This window comes from Elephas maximus, chromosome 6 (assembly GCF_024166365.1).
Source record: "Elephas maximus indicus isolate mEleMax1 chromosome 6, mEleMax1 primary haplotype, whole genome shotgun sequence".
NCBI lineage: Eukaryota > Metazoa > Chordata > Mammalia > Proboscidea > Elephantidae > Elephas > Elephas maximus.
This window is the reverse complement of record NC_064824.1, coordinates 125,210,010-125,232,446: the sequence shown is the minus strand read 5'-3', so window position 1 is coordinate 125,232,446 and position 22,437 is coordinate 125,210,010. Positions and strand designations below refer to the sequence as shown.

Genomic DNA, 22,437 nt, shown 5'->3' with positions numbered 1-22,437 from the left:
TTATGAATAGCCTTTATTGAAAAGAATAAGAGTTAATGAAACAGAGATTGTTCTGGAAAACATAGATTGTACAGCTTCCATCCCCATGGCAACCAACTGAATTTTTGCACCTGGTACTCCAGGGTAGTTAATTCTTGTGTGCTGGATCATCTGCACCTTCTTAAGGTCACCAAGAAAGGAGGAACAAGAGGACCCTCCATGAAAACAAAACCAACCTAAATCCTAAAGAAAGGGACCGCTCTAATTTAACGCTTGTAGGATATCTTTCATTTGAGCTATAAAATGGGAGTCCAGAGTTCAGGTTCTGTTGCATTTATTTTTCAGAGACATCTATTGCTTTAGCCATTGTTGTAGAATCCGGAAGATTTTTTCTCGTGCTTGAATTAGTTCAGCTGAATCAGTATCCTTTTGTTCGTACACGTCTGCACAATGTACTGCACCTAAAAAGAGAAAGATAAGTGTCAGAATACGTACATACGAAGCATCCAAAGACCAAATGTCCTTAACTCTCAGGTACACATTAGAACCACTTTGAAACCTGTTCAGACAAATACCTGACCCCATCCTTCAGAGGCTCTAATTTAATCAGTCTGGGATGGGGGTAGGTATCAGTAATTTTCAAAAGCTGGTTAAAAAGTGATTAAAATGTGCAGCCATAATTAAGAAAGAGAATTAGTTTACTAATATAATGGCTTTGAATCAAAGAAGTAAGCTTCTTTGTAGATTATGGAATGATAAATATATGATATTTATTAAAATGAGTTACTGTTGAAGTGTATGTAATCCTCTTATGCTACAAATTAATGAATGTTTCTGGGAATGATTAAGGTAGTAGATTTAGAAAATCATGCTTTTAGTTTCCTTTTTGTTCAATCCAAGTGTGATATAACTTAAGTTCCATCTAAGGAAGTTACAGCATCTGAATCTCAGGGAGTTTCATTTTAGAAAGTTCTCGCAGCAGTCTACTGGAGTTACAGTGTACAGGTCCAAAATTGACTCTTCAATTTTCAGACATTCTGCAAGCTGGCTGTTATACAGTGAGCTTGAAATTGGTCTTGATGGGAGTATTTACACCATGGAAGTCAGCAGATGTTAAGAAATCAGTGTTTTTTTTTTTTTTTTTTTCCTTAAGAAGAATGGATCGATAAACCCTTAACATGTAAGCATAAGATCAATCAGACAAAATTTGATGGGGACTTAAATATTTGTTAAACCCTTCATTTTGCAGATGTGGAACCTACACCTCAAAGAGTTTAAGTGACTTGTTAAGAACATTGCTAAGGATTGAACCCAGATCACCAAAAGTTCTGTCACATGCTGGATTATGTAGCAAATGCTGTCAAATGTGAGCTCAGGGTTTTATAAATAAGCATCCAACCAAAGCAAAAACGTGGAACAAAATAGAATAAAACATTTGCCTTAGAGTCCAACTCATGGTGACCCCTTATGTTCAGAGTAGAACTGTGCTCTATAAGGTTTTCAATGGCATGATCTTTGGAAAGCAGATGACCAGGCCTTTCTTCTGAGGCCCCACAAACCTTTCAGTTAGTAGCCAAACACGTAACCTTGTGCGCCACTCAGGGATTCCAAGCATCCATCCATTAGGCATTATTTATTTTAGGGGCAAGATGTATTTGCTACTACCCATAAATTTCCTTGCTGTCAAGTCGATTCCAATTAATTGTAATCCTTTTGGAAAGAGTAGAACTGCCCCAAAGTGTTTCCAAGGCTGTAGTCTTTAAGGAAACAGAGAACCACATCTTTCCCTGCAGAGCAACTGGGGAGTCTGAATGCCGGCCTTTTGTTTAGCAGCTGAGTGTTTAACCATTGCACCACCAGAATTCCTTATTTTCTTTTAAGAACCTAAAATTATGCAATAACTATGGCACGTCCAGACACTGGAGTACTATTTACCCATTGAAAAAACAATAAGAAAGGCTCCTATGTACTTAGATGGAAAGATCTCCAGTGTATACTGGTAAGAGGAGCAAGGAAGGTGTCGGACAGTGTATATATTATGCTACTTTCTTTTTGCAAAGAATATATATGACTGTATTTGCCAAAAGCAGAAGCGCTGGTGGCACCTTGGTTAAACCACTTGGCTGCTAACCAAATGCGGATAGTTTGAAATCACCCCACCCATTCTGCTGGAAAATGATGTGGCAATCTGCTTCCATAAAGATTTACAGCCTTAAAAACATTTTGAGGAAGTCCTACTCTGTCCTAAAGGTCATTATGAGTTGGAATCAAATTGCTGGCAGTGAGTTTTTTGTTTGTTTGTTTTTTAATTTTGATTTGCAAAAAAAGAAATACCAGAAAGATGAACAAGAAACTAATAGAGATGGCTCCCTAATAGGTTAGGAGGGAAACAGGATAGGAAAGGTAAGACTTCTGTCTGTAGAGAAATAAGCAAAGCCCCTCACAACTGACAGATGGTTACAAACTATGGAGTTTCCTATAAACATAAACAATTTCATAGAATTTCAAGTTCAGATGAGGTGACACCATGACTTTGATCAGATCAGGTAGAAATAAGGTACACTGTAATCATGTATGAGCATAGACAAAAAACAATGACACCCTGGAACCACAAGGATGCAAACTGTTAAGTACAGGGCTACTAACTGAGAGATTGGCAGTTCAAATCCACCCAGAAATGCCTTAGAAGAAAGAAGTGGTGATCTATTTCCAGAAGATCACAGCCATTGAAAACCCTCTGGAGCACAGCAGCACTCTGAAACACACGGGGTCAACATGATTGGAAGCTGGAACTGGTTATTATTATACAGCAACAAAAGTAACAAACTATCCTTTTCTCCAGGTGGACATGCATAGCTACTACTGTTCTACCATGACAGCTCTAGCCCTGCCTCTAGAATAAAAATTATAATGATTCTCGATTATTGAATTGCCTCAACTGCCTTACAGAATTTAATTTTGACCAATGGCCAAATTTGAACATGCCAAAATATGAAAAGGTAGTTCGGATGCATAGTGGAATTCTGAATATCTAAGAATACATAATGAAGTTCAAAAAAAAAAGTAGGCTATTATACCAACTTGATTTTATTATCTAATATAATGAGTCTTAAAACTGTATTTTCAATGAGCACAAAACACTGAGTGAATACAAGACCAATTAGAAATGGGATAATAAGAGATGTGGAAATGAAAGTGAAGTGGAAAAGGCAGATTTATCTACAAAATTGGACTCAGTACTTCAAATTCTCTAGTTGTAGATAAGTGGCTTTTTTTTTTTTCAGCTAATGTGTTAAGAACCTGAGGATGAGACTTTTACCTCCTTGCTGGGTTCTCTTAACTTCATTTTATAATTTTATAATTTTTCAGTCAGCACGTAGTCTCTGAACATCAATCGTATAGTAGGGACCATGGATTAAAAAATGAATAAGATCCAGTCACAGCGATCAGAGAGATTGCTTCCTAGAGGGTGAATCCTAAACTTCCCCTTCACTTTCTTAATTCTGTCTAGACATCTGTGACCCAGGAAAGCTTTCTGTGTAGTCATTTGATCAATATCTGTCTCACATGTACAATGAGTAGCTCCTAGGAGCAGTGACTGTGTGCACCCTTATCCCCCTAGTGTCCAGCACAGCATCTGACACAAGTAGACCCCCCAGAAATACTTTTAAATGAATGAGTTTGAGTACTCCATCTTACCAAGTTCTGTGAAAAATAAGAATTTGCAATAGCTTTCTCAGGTTTTCAAAGTCTTTTTGAAATCATAAGAACTTATATCTCAAAAAAACTTGGAAGGCTGGTGGCACAATGGTTAAAGAACAAGGCTCCTAGTGAGACTCACTGGCTTTGAATAGGTCCTACTACTTACTACACTGGAAGTCTTAGTCTGGTTGTCTTTACCTCTGTATGAGTCCTTGGGTGGTAACATCAGAAAGGTTGGAGGTTCAAATTCACCCAGACGTGCCTCAGAAGAAAGGCCTAACTATCTTTTCAAAATAAATCAGTGATTTAAAACTCTATGGAGCATAGTTCTGCTCTGACACCTGGGGTGATAAGGAGTCAGGGGTGATAAGGAGTCAGGGTCAACTAGACGGCAACAGGTTTATTAGTTTTATGGTCTGTTTTCTCATCTGTAAAATCTGAAATGTGTTAACATTTACCTTTCTTTGATTGTTAGGAGGATATAATGAGATTACACATGTTAAGTGTGACCTGCAGTGTTCAATATGGTAGCCAAAATGAGGTACATGTTGCTATCTTGTTGTTGTTATGTGCCGCTGACAAAGTTCTGACTCATAGTGACCCTATGTACAACAGAAAGAAACACTGCCCTGTCTTGCACCATCTTCACAATTGTTGTAATGTTTTAGCCCACTGTTGCAGCCACTGTGTCAGTCCATCTTGTTGAGGGTCATCTTCTTTTTTGCTGACCCTCAACCAAGCATGATGTCCTTCTCTAGAGACTGGTCCTTCCTGATAACATGTCCAAAGTATATAAGACAAAGTCTTACCATATTCGCTTCTAATTAGAATTCTGTCTATACTTCTCCAAGACAGATTTGCTCATTCTTCTGGCAGTCCAAGGTATATTCAATACTATTTGAAAACAATATAATTCAAAGTCAGGGATTCTTCTTAGGTCTTCCTTATTCATTGACCAGCTTTCACATGCATATGCGGCAAATGAAAACATCATAGCTTAGATGAGATACACATTAGTCCTTAAAGAGAACGCTGTGATTTTTAACACTTTAGAGAGAAATTCTGTAGCAGATTTGCCCAATGCAATGCACCGTTTGATTTCTTGACTTCTACTGCTATGGATGGTGATAGTGGATCCAAGTATAATGAAATCCTTCACAACATCAATCTTTACTCCACTTGTAAAGACATTGCTTATTTGTCCAATTGTGAGTTTTCTTTATGTTGAGGTATAATCCATACTGAAGGCTGTGGTCTTTGATCTTCATCAGTATGTGCTTCAAGTTCTTTTCACTTTCAGCAAGCAAGGTTGTATCATCTGCATGTCACAGTTTGTTAATGAGTCTTTCTCCAATCCTTATGCCCCATTCTTCATATAGTCCACGTGTGGTTATAGACCACTTAAAATATGGCTCATCCAAATTGACATGTGCCTTAAGTAAAATGCACACTGGATTTTGAGTGCTTAGTATAAAAAAAAAGTAAAAATCATGTAAACTATCCTCTTATATTAATTATATGTTGAAATGAAAATATTCTGAATATATTGTGTTAAAGTATATTCTCAAAGTTAACTTCATTTGTGCGTGTGTGTGCATGTTTATATTTACTTGAAAATTTTATATGTTCTCCAAGTGTATAACTCAAATTACACTTCTAAAAAATACCATTGGAAAAATGGTGGCTAGCCCTGGAGGTGCAGTGATTAAAGTGAACGGCTGTTAACACAATGGTCAGAGGTTTGAACTACCAGTGGCACCATGGATGAAAGATGTGGCAACCTGGTCCCATAAAGATTTACAGCCTTGAAAACTCTCTAGGGCAGTTTAACTCAGTCCTGTATGGTTGCTATGAGTCAGAATCGACTCGATAGCAATGAGTTTGTTTTAGTTTGGGGGAGGTACAAACAAAATTAGATTCATTTAAAAATAAGTAGAATCATTGTAAAATTTAGTGTTAGGCGTTAATTCGGAAGTAGAATACAAAAGATTTGTGTTCATGTGGTAAAATAATTCTGTGCATAAAGGTTTTCTAGTGTCCTTGGTACACTATGGTTGCCTATTCCAAGTTATTTAAGTATTCTTTCTCAGAGTTACCAATCAGTGAGCAATTTTTACATGTCAGGCTTTATACTAAATATTTTATACTTACCATCTTATTGAATAATATAGCCCTAAAATTTGTGAATCTACCAACCGTCAGTTAGTTTGTCATACTGTAGTGGCTTGTATATTATTAAGATACTGGAAGTTATGCCACAAATGTTTAAAATACTAGCAGAGTCACCCACGCAGGACAGGTTTCAATAGAGCTTCCAGAGTATGACTAGAAAGAAAGGCCTGATGATCTACTTCTAAAAAGTAGTCAATGAAATCTCTATGGATCACAATAGAGTTATTGTCTGATACAGTACTGGATGATGAACCCCTAGATTGGAAGGCAACACTAGACTCAAGCATGCCAGTAATCATAATGGTCCTTTTATACATGGCATTGGTATGAATTGGAGCCTACTCAATGGCGACTAGCATAAACCTTGTGATTAACATACATAATCTGTAATACATAAGATATTCTATTTCAAGACCGACTTCATGCTTTCTATTACGGCATTATACATCACCCACTCTTGAATATGAGAGAAGTGGCAGTCAATATAAGTATGCAGGAATTGTATGTTCCCGTGTCACAGCTATACTGAGCACCTCCTGCCTGGGTATATCCATGGGATTGTGACTCAGATCTGAACATTATCTGATACTTCTTGGTCTGGAAAGGGTAAGGATACCCTCAGAGAGAGATCAGAAAACTAGAAAATCTTCTAAAGTCTGATGTTCCTGGAAGCAACACTGACCCTTTAAACCTTAAATCTCCCTGACCTGCTCTCACGAATAAGAATTTGCCTAAATCACATTTCTTCTCATTATTCTTAACTAAGGTGTTGAAAATATCCTCCCACCTATCTCCTTGACATTTTAATTAATCCCTAAAAGAATTCTAATTTTTCATTAAGGTGTGATCTTATCCTTGATATGTATGCAGAGACAAAAAAAGGGCGAGAACAAAGTATATCAGCCTTGTCCCTGTTGGGATCACATTTATGCTATGTTCTCTTTACAATAACAAGAAGGGGCATGAGACTGTCTTGGAACTGAAATTGTATTAACCAAAGTCAAAAGGAGCAAAACCATTAGGAGCTTTGGATAAGGCATCATCCTCCCCACCAAGAATTTATGCTAAGATCTCATCTCTGGGAGATACCATAGCGATACTGCCTTCTGTTTTCATTAGAAAACCAAAATGACCTCCTCCACTTTCTTATAAGATAGACCCTTAGACAAAAATTGATTACTAGCATCATATACACTATCACGTACACTAATACATACACACACAATGTGAATGAGAGAACTTTGGGTTAGCTGTAGTGAGAATAGATGGATACTGCTTAGACGTCTTTTGGACTATTCCAGGAGAAGAGACAGAGAAGTTTAAGAGCCAGGTAGCAGGACTTGACAGTGTTCTTGATTTGAGGTGGGTAGCTGTAAGAATGGTAACTACAACCCAAGGGACTTTCTCAAATTCCTGCCACTAAAACTAAACCTACAGTGCTTTCCCTCATCTCTTAAGTTATTTGCTCCATTTATAGCACAGCCCCCTGTGAAGGCAGGTCCTGCATGTGTTCCCAGACCTCTTCCTTTCCTGACTTCCCATTAATGTGACATCTTTCTTCTAAATCCTATTCCATTCAACAGCAGCTATTTTTTTTTTCTCTCCCACTCCTCATAGTCGAGGTGTTAAAGCTTGCTGTTTCTGTTTCTTCAACTCCTCTATTTCAATGTACTTTCTCCTGACTTCTACTGACTCATCCAGAATAACACTCAATGAGAGAGGTCGAGATCACTAAATCCAATAACAGTTTTGACATTCTCATGTTATATTTTGATGTTTTTTAAGCTGAAAATCATGGTGAAGGCTTCTGTAAATGTCACATTAGAATAAAAACAGTGGATTTTATTTTAAAGTAAAAATACACATTTTATGCAGTACTATATATACATTATTGAGATTATTTTAAAACTGATTTCAGTAACCTCAGCAGTAAAATGGATCACATGGAAAGACGGTGTGATCCAAGTAAGGTTTCTACCTTAAGAACCAAGCTGTTGAGCTGGTGGTCACTGATTTATCTAGTGTTCAGAGGTTAGACAAAACAACTTGTTTTAATGAGCAATTACATTCAGAAAAGAAAATGATCTCATATCACTTGATTATATGAAACCATATACACTTCTTATTTAAAAACAAACAAACAACAACAACAAAAAAAAAAAAACCACAAGGACGATAGTACTCAAATTGTTAGTTTTATAGGCACATTAGTTGTCTGTGCTAATTAGTACTTTTTAATGTGTTCTATTTTAGATGCCAGCCAGAAGTTGAAATAGTAGTGAAGACTAAATGATCTACTTATCACCTGCTTAGAAGTATTTTGTGCTTTTTGCACATAACATCATCAAAAGCAACTTATTAATGTTATTGATAGCTGTAGTCAAGTCTGCCACAAACTCATGGAGACCCCATACACAACAGAACTAAACACTTCCAGGTCCTGTGCCATTCCTGTGATTGGTTGCAGTTCAAACCACTGTGATCCCTAGGGCACTCATTGGCTGACTTCTACAAATAGATTACTTTAATCTGGAAGCTCCATTGAAACCTGTACATCATAAAACACACGAGCCTCTAATGACAAACTGGTAGTAGCTGTACATAATGTGTATTGTCAAGGAATCCAAACCTGTTTTCCCACATTGAAGGCAAGAATTCAACCACTGAACCACTTTACCCTCCTTAATTTATTAGGACATGCTGACATATGTCATCTTATTTATAGGTCTTCGAATATTCACAATGTGTTACCTTCAATGAAGACAGCAAGCAAATCTTCACTGATATTCTTTGTGATTCCGAGAGGGTGCCAAGGATCAAAGGAACCATTGGGAAAGATGATTTTGCTTCCCGTCACGTTGAAGCCACCGTAGTATTCATTGGTAGACATAACACCCGTGTTCAGTGAATCATAATTGAAGTTAGGGCCAAAGAAATCAGAACACTGTTGAACAAAATAACTGCAAAGAAAATGAGACACAATTTTAGGTGCTGGAGATCAGTGTTGAAGAATGTAGGAAAGACCTCTATGGAAAGAGTGTGGTGCTATTTATTTAGTTGTTTTGTTTTCCCCTGAGAACTTGAGTTGCATAAAATAGTTAAAAGAAGGGTTTCTTCAGTTTAAGGAGGAAATGTATCTATTTTTCTAGCTTGCTATCTAGCTTGCTAGCTATCTATCCGTATCCAGCCTTTCCTTCTATGAGGTCCTCGATTCACTAAACACAGAGGACTGTGGCCAACAAAGTACTTGTGTATCAGACCCTTGGTCAACTAGATGTACTACCTTAAAGAGGAGGCTATAGAGACCACAGCCTGGCGTTTTCTGGACTCCACCCAGGGCTTCAAAGCAAAAAAAGCAGAAAACCCTGTTCTTTGCATTCCCAAGTCCCCACTTGGACTAGTAACCACTGTGGAAGGGAGAAAACTGAAGGCATAGCCTGCCAGCCTGATAAGAAGGGACTACAGAGGCAGTGAAGTGAGAGACTACCTCCAATGTAGAGAGGCAGGCCCCAGAGTTCCTGGAACCCACCCAGTTCTAGTTGTTCTAGCCTGAGGATTTAGAACATCAAAGGGAGACTACAGAAGCAAACCAATGAAAAGGAAGATATCTCCTCCTGTGTTCTAGGAGCAAAAGTGATACGCAAAGGAACAAAGGGCTGAAAATGTAGATGGCCTTCTCTCCACACTGGTGGAATAGACACCAAAAAGAAATGAGGCTACAGTAGGTGTTTGCCCCAATACAGGTACCTTCCCCATAGACATCACTCTTAAAAATTTGGTTCAATTAATATACCTGACATAGACTAAGTCCTAGCTCCTTTTGTCATTTGGGAATTTGAGCCTTTGGACTATGATAGGAGAAAATATAGGCTCCATGTTAGGAATCATACCTTGCTCTACAAACCCAGTAAACATGAACAAAGGACCATAAAACAATGAGAATAAAGTTTACTAAGGGTTACCTGTCTTGCTTCATATAACTAGCAAATCTTCACTAACCAAAATTCAAAAGAGGTGGAGAACTTGCTTTCTTTAGTTCCAACTTTGCTGTCACCCATGATCCTTAATTGGATTTTTCAATAAACACACAAAGTACATTCTTGGTTAAAGAGTATTAGATAAAATGACCTTCTAATTTTTTAATGCCAGCAAGTAAGACTAAGACTACTAGTTTATTTATTCTTATTCATCCTCTAAAACCTATAGAGTGTTTCCTGGCAGCTACTAGTTAAGTCAGATTTGGAAATCTGAGATTTGGTTCTACATATCTTATTGGAATTATTTTTGATTTCTCAAACTTCCATGCAAAATATTCTTACCTTAAATTTTATCAGTCTGAAATTGGCCCATTTGATCAATTTAATTGTGAAGAAAGAAAAGAAAGAAAGAAGGAAAGAAAGAAAGAGAAGGGAAGGAAGGAAGGAAGGAAGGAAGGAAGGAAGGAAGGAAGGAAGGAAGGAAGGAAGGAAGGAAGGAAGGAAGGAAGGAAGGAAGGAAGGAAGGAAGGAAGGAAGGAAGGAAGGAAGGAAGGAGGGAGGGAGGGAGGGAGGGAGGGAGGGAGGGAGAGAGGGAGGGAAGGAAGGAAGGAAGGAAGGAAGGAAGGAAGGAAGGAAGGAAGGAAGGAAGGAAGGAAGGAAGGAAGGAGGGAAGGAAGGAAGGAAGGAGGGAAGGAAGGAGGGAAGGAAGGAAGGAGGGAGGGAGGGAGAGAGGGAGGGAAGGAAGGAAGGAAGGAAGGAAGGAAGGAGGGAAGGAAGGAAGGAAGGAGGGAAGGAAGGAAGGAAGGAGGGAAGGAAGGAGGGAAGGAAGGAAGGAGGGAAGGAAGGAGGGAAGGAAGGAGGGAAGGAAGGAGGGAAGGAAGGAGGGAAGGAAGGAGGGAAGGAAGGAGGGAAGGAAGGAGGGAAGGAAGGAGGGAAGGAAGGAGGGAAGGAAGGAAGAAAAAGAAAGAAAGAACCTGCAATCATTGTTTCTAGTGACAAACAGAAGTCAAAATAGAACCTTTACCTGAGAGGCAACCCAGTGAAGGGCTGGTTCTTTGAATCCGTGGTATGAAAGAACCCAAATTCAGTGCAACACTGATAAAAGTATTGCCTGACTAGAAAGAAAAACATCAACTGATTTAAGCAGAAATGATATTTTTGTCAATTACCAAATAAAAAGCTTAAAAGATTTCAGTACACAAATATACATGACGCTTGTGACTTTCTAAAACACACTTGATCTCATCATTATCAATATTTTTAGTCTTATCCAACATTACCAGAGCAAGACCTGAAACTATGTCCAATGAGGAGATTTTTGCAAGGTCCCCACATGCTCCTAAAGTAATCCTATCTGTTTTCCTCAGGACTACCTCTATGAGTACCGTGATTCTGTCCTTCTTTCCACCCTCGATTTCCAGCTTCTACTGGAACATGCTCCATTCTATCTGCATCTGCCTTTAGTTCACTCTCCTTCAGGATGTCACAGGCTCTTCTCCACAAAGTTTCTTGATAGAAGGATGCGTACTCAATGGCCCTGTGCCGCACCATCTCCAACTCTTCAGTCACGCTATGACCACAACTTCTCCCCCAGAGGTCACCAATATTGGTGGGATGATATAGATCGATTCATTAATTTGTGGATAAGAACTGAGATGTTCAGTTCATTTACAGTCTAACAGCTATGTCAAAGATTCACACGTCTTTGATCAATTTAGTTGAACATACTAAGAACTATTCATGACACACAGAGCTTGAAGTTGTAGTTATATTGGATGTCAAACAGGCTAATGATAGAGAGAGGGTCCCTGGGTGATGTAAACGATTTTTATTCAACTACTAACTTAAAGTTTGGGGACTTGAACCCACCCAGCAGTGCCACGCAAGAAAGGCCTGGTGATCTTGTCCTGTAAAGATTACAGCCAAGAAAACTTATGGTATATTTCTCTTCTGTAACACATGAGGTTGCCATGAATCAAAATTGATCAGATGGCAACAGATTAGGTCATTTCAGAGTGCAACCACATTTGGAGAACTACTCTATATAGAATTTGAAGTGGAGTGAAGTATTTTGTTGACACCAGTGATGCTAGATTAGTGTTGAAAAGTACTAATGGCCACCTTTCTGTGTTCTGCTTCATGCAATTTGAAGCACTTGGTATTTCTGAATCTTTTACTAAAGTAGTTTAATCTGTGTAAGTCCAGCTCCTTGACTCATTCACTCTCTGTTCCCATCCTTGAGTAAACCCCTTAGCTCTGGCTATTTTGTCACTTCTCATTTTCACCAGATGATGCTTTACCTGTTGTAGGATTGTGGCGGTCAATGGAAGAGTCCAAGAAGACTTCCAGTTTCTCATTGTAATGTGCAGCAAAGCAAGACGAATATTCATGCATGAATATTAAATGTATAATTCTAATGTATCTATAGTACGGTGAACCCAGTGAGGTGTTAGCCATCGTGTTACAAAGTTCATCCATGCTGAATGAAACCTGTTCTCCCTGCAAAAATCAAGATTTCAATTATCCTTAAGACAATATACATGGGATGGCTTTCAGCTCCGTATGGAATTTAGGTCCAAAATTATTTTCAATGCTTTAAGTGATTGCTTTCAATTCAAATAAGTTACAAATGGTCTTTGGTGACTTGGCCTAGCTAACCATACTGCACCAATATCAACTGGTTTTTATAATGTACTGTATTTATGTAAGATGCTATAATTGGATAAAGGTAAATGAAAGAAACATGAGTCTTCTCAGTATACTTTTTGTAATGCCTTTTGAGTCCATAATTAGTTCAAAATAAAAAGGGTTAAGAAAATCAAAGCAAGTCATGAACCAGTTTATCCCTTTGTCCTTCAAGATGTCTGTCCTTACTTACTCTTTTTAGCAGTTAACCTGGATGGGTTAGAACAGGGGTACCTGGGGGGTGAGGCTACCTTGGTTAGGTACCCCAGTCTCTGGGCATGTTCCTGAATCTCTGGCATCCATCAAAAAAAAAAAAAAAAACTTTCCCTAATCGCCCAAAAAGGTTGTGATTTTTTTCTAGATATATCAAAGTTCACAACTTTTCCATTTCAAAATCTGTCATATCCCATGACCCAGTGGATCAAAAGAGTTAGAAAAATTATCATTTCATATTCAAAATTTTTCTTTAATTTCCTGTTTCTGAGAGTTATTCAAAGTGTTGAAATTCACCACGTCTTTTTCCACACAAGCCATAATTTCATTTTTTTTTTCTATTTGCTTATAATCGTTACTATCAAACAAGTCAGGCTCAGAGCACTCCTACTTTAATGGGACAGCTTTCTAAAATTTTGGAAATGAAATATTTTATTGAAATAGCTGTATTCTGTCATATAGTATGTACATTCTTCCATTTTTTAAGGGGTTTCCGAGAGCATTTAGAATAAAAGATGAGTAAGATGAGGAAGTTGTGGCATATTAATAATTTGATAGCTGATATATATCATCATTTAGTCTGATTCTCATAATGGAAGGTTGTATTGTTTGAATTTCTTAAAATACACCCACACCATGTGTGTCTTTTCTACAAGTAATTTTATGACACCTAGACAACCTACTTGAGCTTTTCTTTCTTTCTCTATATGTTCTCCCCCCTTTCTTCCTTAATTTTTTTACCTTGTCATTCTTTTTATTCTTATTATGCTGAACTGCGGTCTCAACAGGAAAAATCAAATTTTCTAGAAAATAGGCTTTATCCATTTCTGAGTAAAGTTTAAGAGGTTTACATAACCTAAGGGGAAGAAAACAGAAAAAATATGTGAAGTTCCAATTCACTTCAACATCAAAACCCAAATATAGAAACTAATCCAACATGAATTAATACTAGATTTCTTCAGAACATTTATACTGTGGAAGGAGAAATAAATTATGGTTCCTACTTTAAGTTTTCAAAATATGTCTACTAAAATATTTCTATCCAGCATTTATGTAACACTATTTTTTTTATCATTGTTCTCAAAATGCTTTCACTTAATGCATTGGATCACAAAAATCCTGAGAGCATTCTGAGACAGTGGTTATCTTTGAAAATCTAAGATTACAGAAGACTCATTTTTTAAAGGACTATGTCTCTACAATATATAATTTGAGATTAAAATGATATTTGGTGCTCTTCCCAATCACATTAACAATATACACATATTGATCCCATTTCTACACCTCTACACACACACATACACACACACAGTATATATAGCAGATAACTAACTTTGAAACAGAGGTACAGAGGAATTCTAAGATTATAGGGAAGAATCTCAAGGATTATCCATATTGAATCTGATACTATTCTGTCTAACCCAGTCATGCTCCTCAAGCCTGCTAGCCCATTACAACCTGCCCCAAGCTCTTTGAACTCTTCTTTGCCTGAGAACCTTTGGCTTCATAGCACTGACCTCCATCACATCTCTAATCCGAAAGACCTGCTGTTTACAAGTAGTGTCTTAAGTTCGAACCTTGGCCTTTCCTTGCGGTTATTACCATGGCACAGAGTCCTTCTCCAGCCGTTGGAAAAGAGCCAATTTTCTAAGTTCATCTCTTCTGTTAGTGATAGCTAGAGACATAGTGCCCAAGAGTGTGGGTAAATTGTGAAGGAATAAGGAAGGTCTAAGTGTCAGAAACCTAGTAAACATGCAGTGAGGACTGCAAACTCCTCCTTGTGGACAGAGGGTGACTCAAAGCTCAATGACATTATTTATTTCAAAGCAATTTGTGTGAAAAAAAGAATGAACAGGAGGAGATGGCTGTCTGATGTGGGTTTTGTACAAATGAATTTCAATCTAAGAAATAAATGAAGTTTTATAGTTCTTCATGAGAAAAGGGAAAGGGGAAGACAACATTCATAACATGTTACTAATCTCACAAAAGCAGGCCTATGGCACAATATTTAAGCTCAGGAATGCTAACTGAAAATTCAAGGGTTCAAACTCACCAGCTGCTCTTTGGGAGAAAAGTCCAGGGAATTTGCTCTTTTAAAGACTGCATCCCAGCCAAGGAAAATGAAGAACGCCAAAGACACAAGGAAAATATTAGCCCAAGAGACAGAAAGGGCCACATAAACCAGAGACTGCCTCAGCCTGAGACCAGAAGAACTAGATGGTGCTTGGCTACCACCAGTGACAAACCTGACAGGGAACACAACAGACAGTCCCTGATGGAGCAGGAGAAAACTGGGGTGGAGAACTCAAATTCTATTAGAAAGACCAGACTTAATGGTCTGACTGGGACTGGAAGAACCCCAGAAGATATGTGCCCCAGACTCTCTGTTAGCCCAGAACTAAAACCATTCCCTAAGCCAACTCTTCAGACAAAGATTAGACTTGACTATAACAAAGAACATATAAAATGTTACTCGTAAAGAGCGTGCTTCTTAGCTCAAGTAGATACATGAGACTAAATGGGCAGATCCTGTCCAGAAGCGAGATGAGCAGGCAGAAAGAGACAGGAGATAGTTGAATGAACATGTAAAATCGGGGGTGAAAAGGACGAGTGTGCAGTCACATTACAGGGAGAGCAACTAGGGTCACGTAACAACGTGTGTATACATTTTTGTATAAGAAACTTACTTGAGCTGTAAACTTTCACTTAAAGGGCATTATTAATTAAAAAAAAAAAAATGCTTCCCAGGAAACCCTATAGGACAGTGCTCTCTGTCCTACAGGATTACCATGAGTGGGAATTGAGTTGATAGACCACAACAACAATCTCTCAAATAGGGAAATTAGGAAAAGGAGCAGGTGCTTCCTTTGTAAATAAAGCATCAGGAGGAAGAGATGAGAGGTTATGCATTCTAAGATGATAACCTCCCCAGGTAGCAGAAATCCTCAGAGACTATGTGTCTCATGATGAGAATTCTATCATTTTGGGACCACTGACAGACCCAGGACATATAACTAGTTTGACCACAGTCTGGTCCCCCATCTTCTGAAATCCTCCCCAGTGCACATACAGAATTGTGCCAAAAATCAAGACACATTAATAAAAAAAAAAAAAAAACTTCCCTTTCACCTTCTGTCAGACAAGTCAAACACCAGTTCACAAATTATCAGCAAATATTATAGTAAGGAGATCACAACTGTGAAACATTCATGAGTTATAAACCTGAACTCTGTTGAGAACTATCACATTTTCCCTGGAAAATGAGCCTCTTCACTCACATGGAAGTTTATATACTTTCAGGGTTTCACGAAAGTAGTTTGAGAATGTTTGTATAACTAAATTGCCTTGAAAAATGTTAAAATTCAGTGGAAAAACAGGAAATCCTTAGGGTGAAATTTAGAATACTTAAAAAAAATTGGGTTAATTGAAAGTGAAAATGGGAAAAATACATAAAAAAATGAAAGACAAGTATAATAATTTTAGTTAAATAGCAAAATCACATTGAAACCCACTTTAAATGGAAAGGAAATCTTGGAAAGTTAAATGGCACTCAAAGATGCAATAGAAAGATTCCAAAAGGGTGGGTAGGGGTAGTGGTGGAAAGCTACCCTTTATGAAATAAATACAGAACAAATATGAAGAAGCTGCATTGACTGTGCAAACAACCAAAATACAAATTAAAATTGCAAGAAGAAACTTGGTCACTTTACCCAAGAGAGCACATGGAGATAGCAGGTAATTGTGATAAAATCAGAAAAATAAAACCAGAAATTAGATGCAAATTGCAGGACAAACAGAGCCAAGTACTAAGTTATTTAAATACAAGAAGAATGAGAGACAAACTATCGGGATGGTGGACTTCTATATTTCCTCTTAATAAATGGCAAGAAAAATCTCATAAAATGTTACAAATGAATGAGGATAGAGATTTAAAATTTCTTAGCAGTCAATTTTAACAATAATGATAATAATAGTCATAATATTACTAATACATAATTATAAGACACAATGTTCAATGGTCTGATCACGAAATTTTGTATTCATTCCTTCACTCATTGCTTCAACAGTAATTGCCTAGTATTTTAGTGGGGATCTTAAATTGTCAATCCACATAAAGTACTCCATAAACACTGTCTGTTAATATTTTGATTGTTATCAGAGATTTCTGATTATACAGCACCCATTCTCCCAATTTTGGTAAGTGAACCTCTTTTTTATCTTTGGAAATCATTCTCATCCTATTTTTAACCCATGTGGGTCAGGAGGGGCTTATATCTACTCTTAGGTTTTAGAATGTCTCCTGACCATGACTAAGGCAGTCAGGACACCACACTCCTAAGCTAAGGTGGTGGATTCATGGGTTAGCCCATGTCCAAATAAGATTTAAAAAATCAGGTTCACATAACAACTGTATAACGAGAGTAAAAGATTCATCTGCTAGGAGGACTGCTCAAATGCACACACTCAGTTCTGACTGAAATATAGATAAATTTTAGTTATGTAATACACTGAATTGAATATATCTAAGGATTAAAATTGACAACTCTTCTAGTAAATCTCTGTGAATTCATCCTTCCAAAATATTTTGAAGCCTCTCTCAAGAGTCCTGCACTTTGCTTTGTACATAACGGGCACTCAGAGACAAAATACAACTGCTAAAAATAAAGCGGGGCAGAAGCAAATAAGGAATAGAGCCAATACTGGAGATTACATTTTTATTATGGAGCCCTATACAGAGACCTTGTTTCATCTTGAACTTGCAAATGAGCAATTGGTGGTCTGTTCTACTGTTAGCCCCTGGCCTTGTTCTGACTGATGATACTGAGCTTTTCCATTGTCTCTTTCCACAGATGTATTCAATTTGATTCCTGTGTATTCCATCTGGTGAGGTCCATGTATGGAGTCGCTGTTTATGTTGGTGAAAAAAGGTATTTGCAATGAAGAAGTCCTTGGTCTTGCAGAATTCTATCATGCAACCTCTAGCATCATTTCTATCACCAAGGCCCTATTTTCCAACTACTGGTCCTTCTCTGTTTCCAGCTTTTGCATCCCAATCACCAGTAATTATCAATGCCTTCTGAATGCATGTTTGATCAATTTCAGACTGCAGAAGTTGGTAAAAATTTCCATATTTTTCAACTTTGGCCTTAGTGTTTGGTGCATAAATTTGAATAGTATTCATATTAACTGGTCTTCCTTGTAGGCATATGGATATTATCCTATCACTGACAAGGTAGTACTTCAGAACAGATCTTGAAATGTTCTTTTTGACGATGAATGCAATAGCATTCCTCTTCAAGTTGTCTTTCCCAGCATAGTAGACCACATGATTGTCTGATTCAAAATGGCCAATAGCAGTCCATTTCAGCTCACTAATGCCTAGGATATTGATGTTTATATGTTCCATTTCTTTTTTGACAATTTCCAGTTTTCTTAGATTCAAACTTCATACGTTCCATATTCTGATTATTAATGCACATTTGCAGCTGTTTATTTTCATTTTGCTTATGTGCAAGTTTGAGTTGAAACTGAATAAAATTAGAACAAGTCGATGAGAGTCAAAGTATGACCCTGAGTATATCCCACCTGAATTTACAGATCCTCTCAAGAATAGCTTTGACATATTGAACACTAATGACCGAAGGCCAGAAGAGTTATGGAATGATATTGATGATATCATACATGAAGAAGGCAAGTGGTCATTAAGAAATCAGCAAGGAAAGACCAAAAAGGATGTCAGAGGAGACTGTGAAACTTGCTCTTCAATGTTGAGTACCTAAAGCAAAAGAAAGATTGATGATGTAAATAATTGAACAGAAGATTTCAAAGGGCAGTTTGAGAAGACAAACCAAAATATTATAATGACAAGTGCAAAGAGTTGGAGATACAAAACCAAAAGGAAGAACATGCTCAGTTTTTCCCAAGCTGAAAGAACTGAAGAAAAAATTCAAGCCTCTAGTTGTAATAGTGAAGGATTCTATGGATAAAATATTAAATGACTCAGGAAACATCAAAAGAAGATGGAAGGAATATACAGAGTCATTATACCAAAAAGAATTGGTCGATATTCAATCATTTCAAGAGGTAGCACATGATCAAGTACTGATGGTACTGAAGGAAGAAGTCCAAGCTACTCTGAAGGCCTTGTAGAAAAGCAAGTCTCCAAGAATTGACACAATATCAATTGAGATGGTTCAAAAAACAGATGTAGCACTGGAAGGGCTCACTAGTCTATGCCAAAAAATTTGGAAGACAGCTACCTGGCCAATTAACTGGAGGATATTCATATTTATTCTTATCCCCAGGAAAGGTGATCCAACAGAATGTGGAGGAAAGGTGATCCAACAGAATGTGGAAATTATTGAACAATATTATTAATATCATATGCAATAAACATTTGCTGAAAAACTTTCAAAATTGGCTGCAGCACTGTATTGACAGAGAACTGCCAGAAATTCAGGCCAGATTCACAAGAGGATGTAGAACCAAGGATTTCATTGCTGATGTCAGATGGATCTTAGCTGAAAGCAGAGAATAACAGAAAAGTGTTTATGTGTGTTTTATTGACTATGCAAAAGTATGAGACTGTGGATCAAAACAAATTATGGATGACATTAGGAAGAATGGGTATTCCAGAACACTTGATTGTGCTCAGGAGGAACCTCTACATAGATCAAGAGACAGTTGTTTGGACATAACAAGGGAATACTGCATGGCTTAAAGTCAGAAACGTTTTGCATCCAGGTTCTATCCTTTCACCATACCTATTCAATCTGTATGCTCAAGAAATAATCTGAGCAGCTGGGCTCTAGGAAAAAGAACAGGGCATCAGGATTGGTGTAAGACCTATTAACAATCTGCATTATGCAAATGACATAACAATGCTTGCTGAAAGTGAAGAGGACATGAAGCACTTACTAATGAAGATCAAAGACCACAGCCTTCAGTAAGGATTACACTTCAATGTAAAAAAAAAAAAAAAAAAAAAACCTCACAACTGGACAAATAAGCAACATCATGGTAAATGGAGGAAAGGTTGAATTTGTCAAGGATTTTATTTTACTTGGGTCCAAAAGCAACACCCATGGAAGCAGCAGTCAAGAAATCAAAGGACGCATTGCTTTGGCAAATCCACTGTAAAAGACCTCTTTAGAGTGTTGAAAAGCAAAGAAGTCACCCTGAAGACTAAGATGTACCCAACCCAACCCATGGTATTTTCAATCACATCAGGCATGGGAAACCTGGTCGATGAATAAGAAAGAGAGAAGAAGAATGGATGGCTTTGAATTGTGACATTGACAAAGAATATTGACTATACCATGGACTGCCAAAAAAGAAACAAATCTGTCTTGGAAGAAGTACAACCAGAATACTCCTTAGAAGCAAGGATGGCAAGACTAAGCCATACATACACATATTGTCAGAAGACATCAGTCCCTGGAGGAAGACACCATGCTTGGTGAAGTACAGGATAAACGAAAGGAGGAGGGCCCTCAATGAGATGGATTGACACAGTGTTTCCAATGACGGGCTCAAGCACTACAATGATTTTAGGCATGGTCCACTACTGGGCAGTGTTTCTTCTTTTGTGCATAGGTTGCTATGAGTCAGGGCCAATTCGATGACACCTAACAACAACAACAACATATAGAGACCATCTGGCAATATATATTGACAACGGTTTACAAAGACAAGGCTAGAGTGATTAGTCTTTCTGGAAATAAAACTTAATTCATGACAAGATTTTGTAAAAATAACAGGATCTAACTAAATACATTCCGTGTACAAAAGGCCAAAACCAAACCCATCGCCGTTGAGTAGATTCCAACTCATAATGACCCTACCTACAGGAAAGAGTAGAGCTTCCTCATAGATTTCCATTGAGCGCCTGGTGAATTCGAACTGCAGACCTTTTGATTAGCGGCCAAACTCTTAACCACTACCAGGGTTTCCAGTCCGTGTATAAGAGATCAGAAAAGTTTTCAAAATTGTTATTTACAGTAACTGCTTTCAATAATCCACAAATTCTTATTACCTCTCAACCCTAAACAAAAGATGTATAAGAATTTAAGAAATCTATTTGTTTGTCTTTTCTGAGTGTTTGCTGTCATTAACCTACAATTAAATTAATATTATTCAATTCCCACTGCAGCTAACAATATATTTATGCACTTGGGAGAAAAGGGACTTAGTGAATTTAACTCGCTGTAATAAAAATTCCAAGAAACTCACTAGTTTTAAATTTTTAAAAATAAGATATTTAAGGACCCTGGATTTCCCAACTTATTTAGGAAGTATTCAAAGGGCAATGTGAAACAAAAGTTTCTGAATGATTTTAAATGCACAAGGTATTTGGAGCATAAAACTGGTAATATACATTACAGTTAACTTTTTTCTGAATCTATATGTGGGCTGAGGTAAAATAGAACCCACATAAAAATCACTTCCACGGAAGGAGAGAAAAGAGAACAGTTAAAATGACCACATCTTATCATTAGCAGAAATCTTTCAAGAATACTTAACAATTCACACAGTTCCTCTGGCCAAGGCATTTCTCACTGCAGCAGTAGCTCTTAACCACTGCACAATCAGGGCTCCAACTTCCACTTAGGAGAATTTAAATGCCCTCAAATAGAATTAATATCAGATCAAAAGCCATCTACAAATATTTCTCTAAATTTAACTGTTGCAATCAAACAATCTTCTATGCCGGATATGACAACTTGAAGAAGAATGGCACTGCATTCATCATCAAAAAGAATATTTCAATATCTATTCTGAAATACAACACTGTCAGTGATAGGATAATGTCTACATATACCTAAAAGGAAGAAGAGTTAATACTAGTTAACACACCAACAACTAAGGCCAATTAAATTGAAGATTTTTAAGAACTTCTGCAGTCTGATATTTATGGAACATGCAATCAAGATGCACTGATAATTACTGGGGATTGTAATCCGAGAGTTGGATACAAAAAAGAAGGATCTGTAGTTAGAAAACATGGCTTGGTTATAGAAATGATGCCAAAGATCACATGACAGAACTTTGTAAGACCAACAACTTCTTCATTGCAAACATGTTTTTTTTTTCTTCTACCACATAAATGGCAGCTGTACACGTGTACTTAACAAGGTGGAATATGCAAGAATCAAGTTGACTACATCTGTGGAAAGAGACAATAGAAAAGCTCAATATCATCAGTCAGAACAAGGTCAGGGGCTACTGCAGAACAGACCGTCAGCTGCTCATTTGCAAGTTCAGAGTGAAGCCGAATAAAATTAGAAAAAGTCCACAAGAGCCAAAGTATGACCCTGAGTACCTAAATTTAGAGACCATCTCAAGAATAGATTTGATGAATTTAACACTAATGAATGAAAACCAAACAAGTTGTGGAATAAGTAAGGACATCATACATGATGAAAGCAAGAGGTCATTAAAAAGATAGAGAAGAAAGAAAAGACTAAAATGAATGTTGAAAGAGACTGAAACTTGCTTTTGAAAGTTAAGTAGCTAAAGTAAATGGGAGAAATGATAAAGTAAAAAAGCTAAACAGAAAATTTCAAAGAGCAGATCTTTAAGACAAAGTAAAGTATTATAATGACTTGTGCAAAGACCTGGAGTTAGAAACCGAACCTGAAGAAGTTGCTTGGCATTTCTGAAGCAAAAAGAACTGAAGAAAAATATTCAAGTCTTGAGTTGAAATATT

At 37.4% G+C, this 22,437-nt stretch overlaps 1 protein-coding gene across 1 annotated transcript in view; it reads right to left on the bottom strand.

Moving 5' to 3' along the window:
• Positions 1–330: 330 nt before the first annotated feature.
• LOC126078359 (putative serine protease K12H4.7) overlaps positions 331–22,437 on the bottom strand; it is a 43,622-nt gene continuing 21,515 nt past the window's right edge. Inside the window, exons 5-9 of the mRNA XM_049888846.1 lie at positions 13,503–13,584; positions 12,131–12,329; positions 10,855–10,945; positions 8,605–8,813; positions 331–440 (exon numbers count right to left, since the gene is read on the bottom strand). Coding sequence (XP_049744803.1) covers positions 331–440; positions 8,605–8,813; positions 10,855–10,945; positions 12,131–12,329; positions 13,503–13,584 — 691 coding nt within the window. The remainder of the gene's footprint in view (positions 441–8,604; positions 8,814–10,854; positions 10,946–12,130; positions 12,330–13,502; positions 13,585–22,437) is intronic.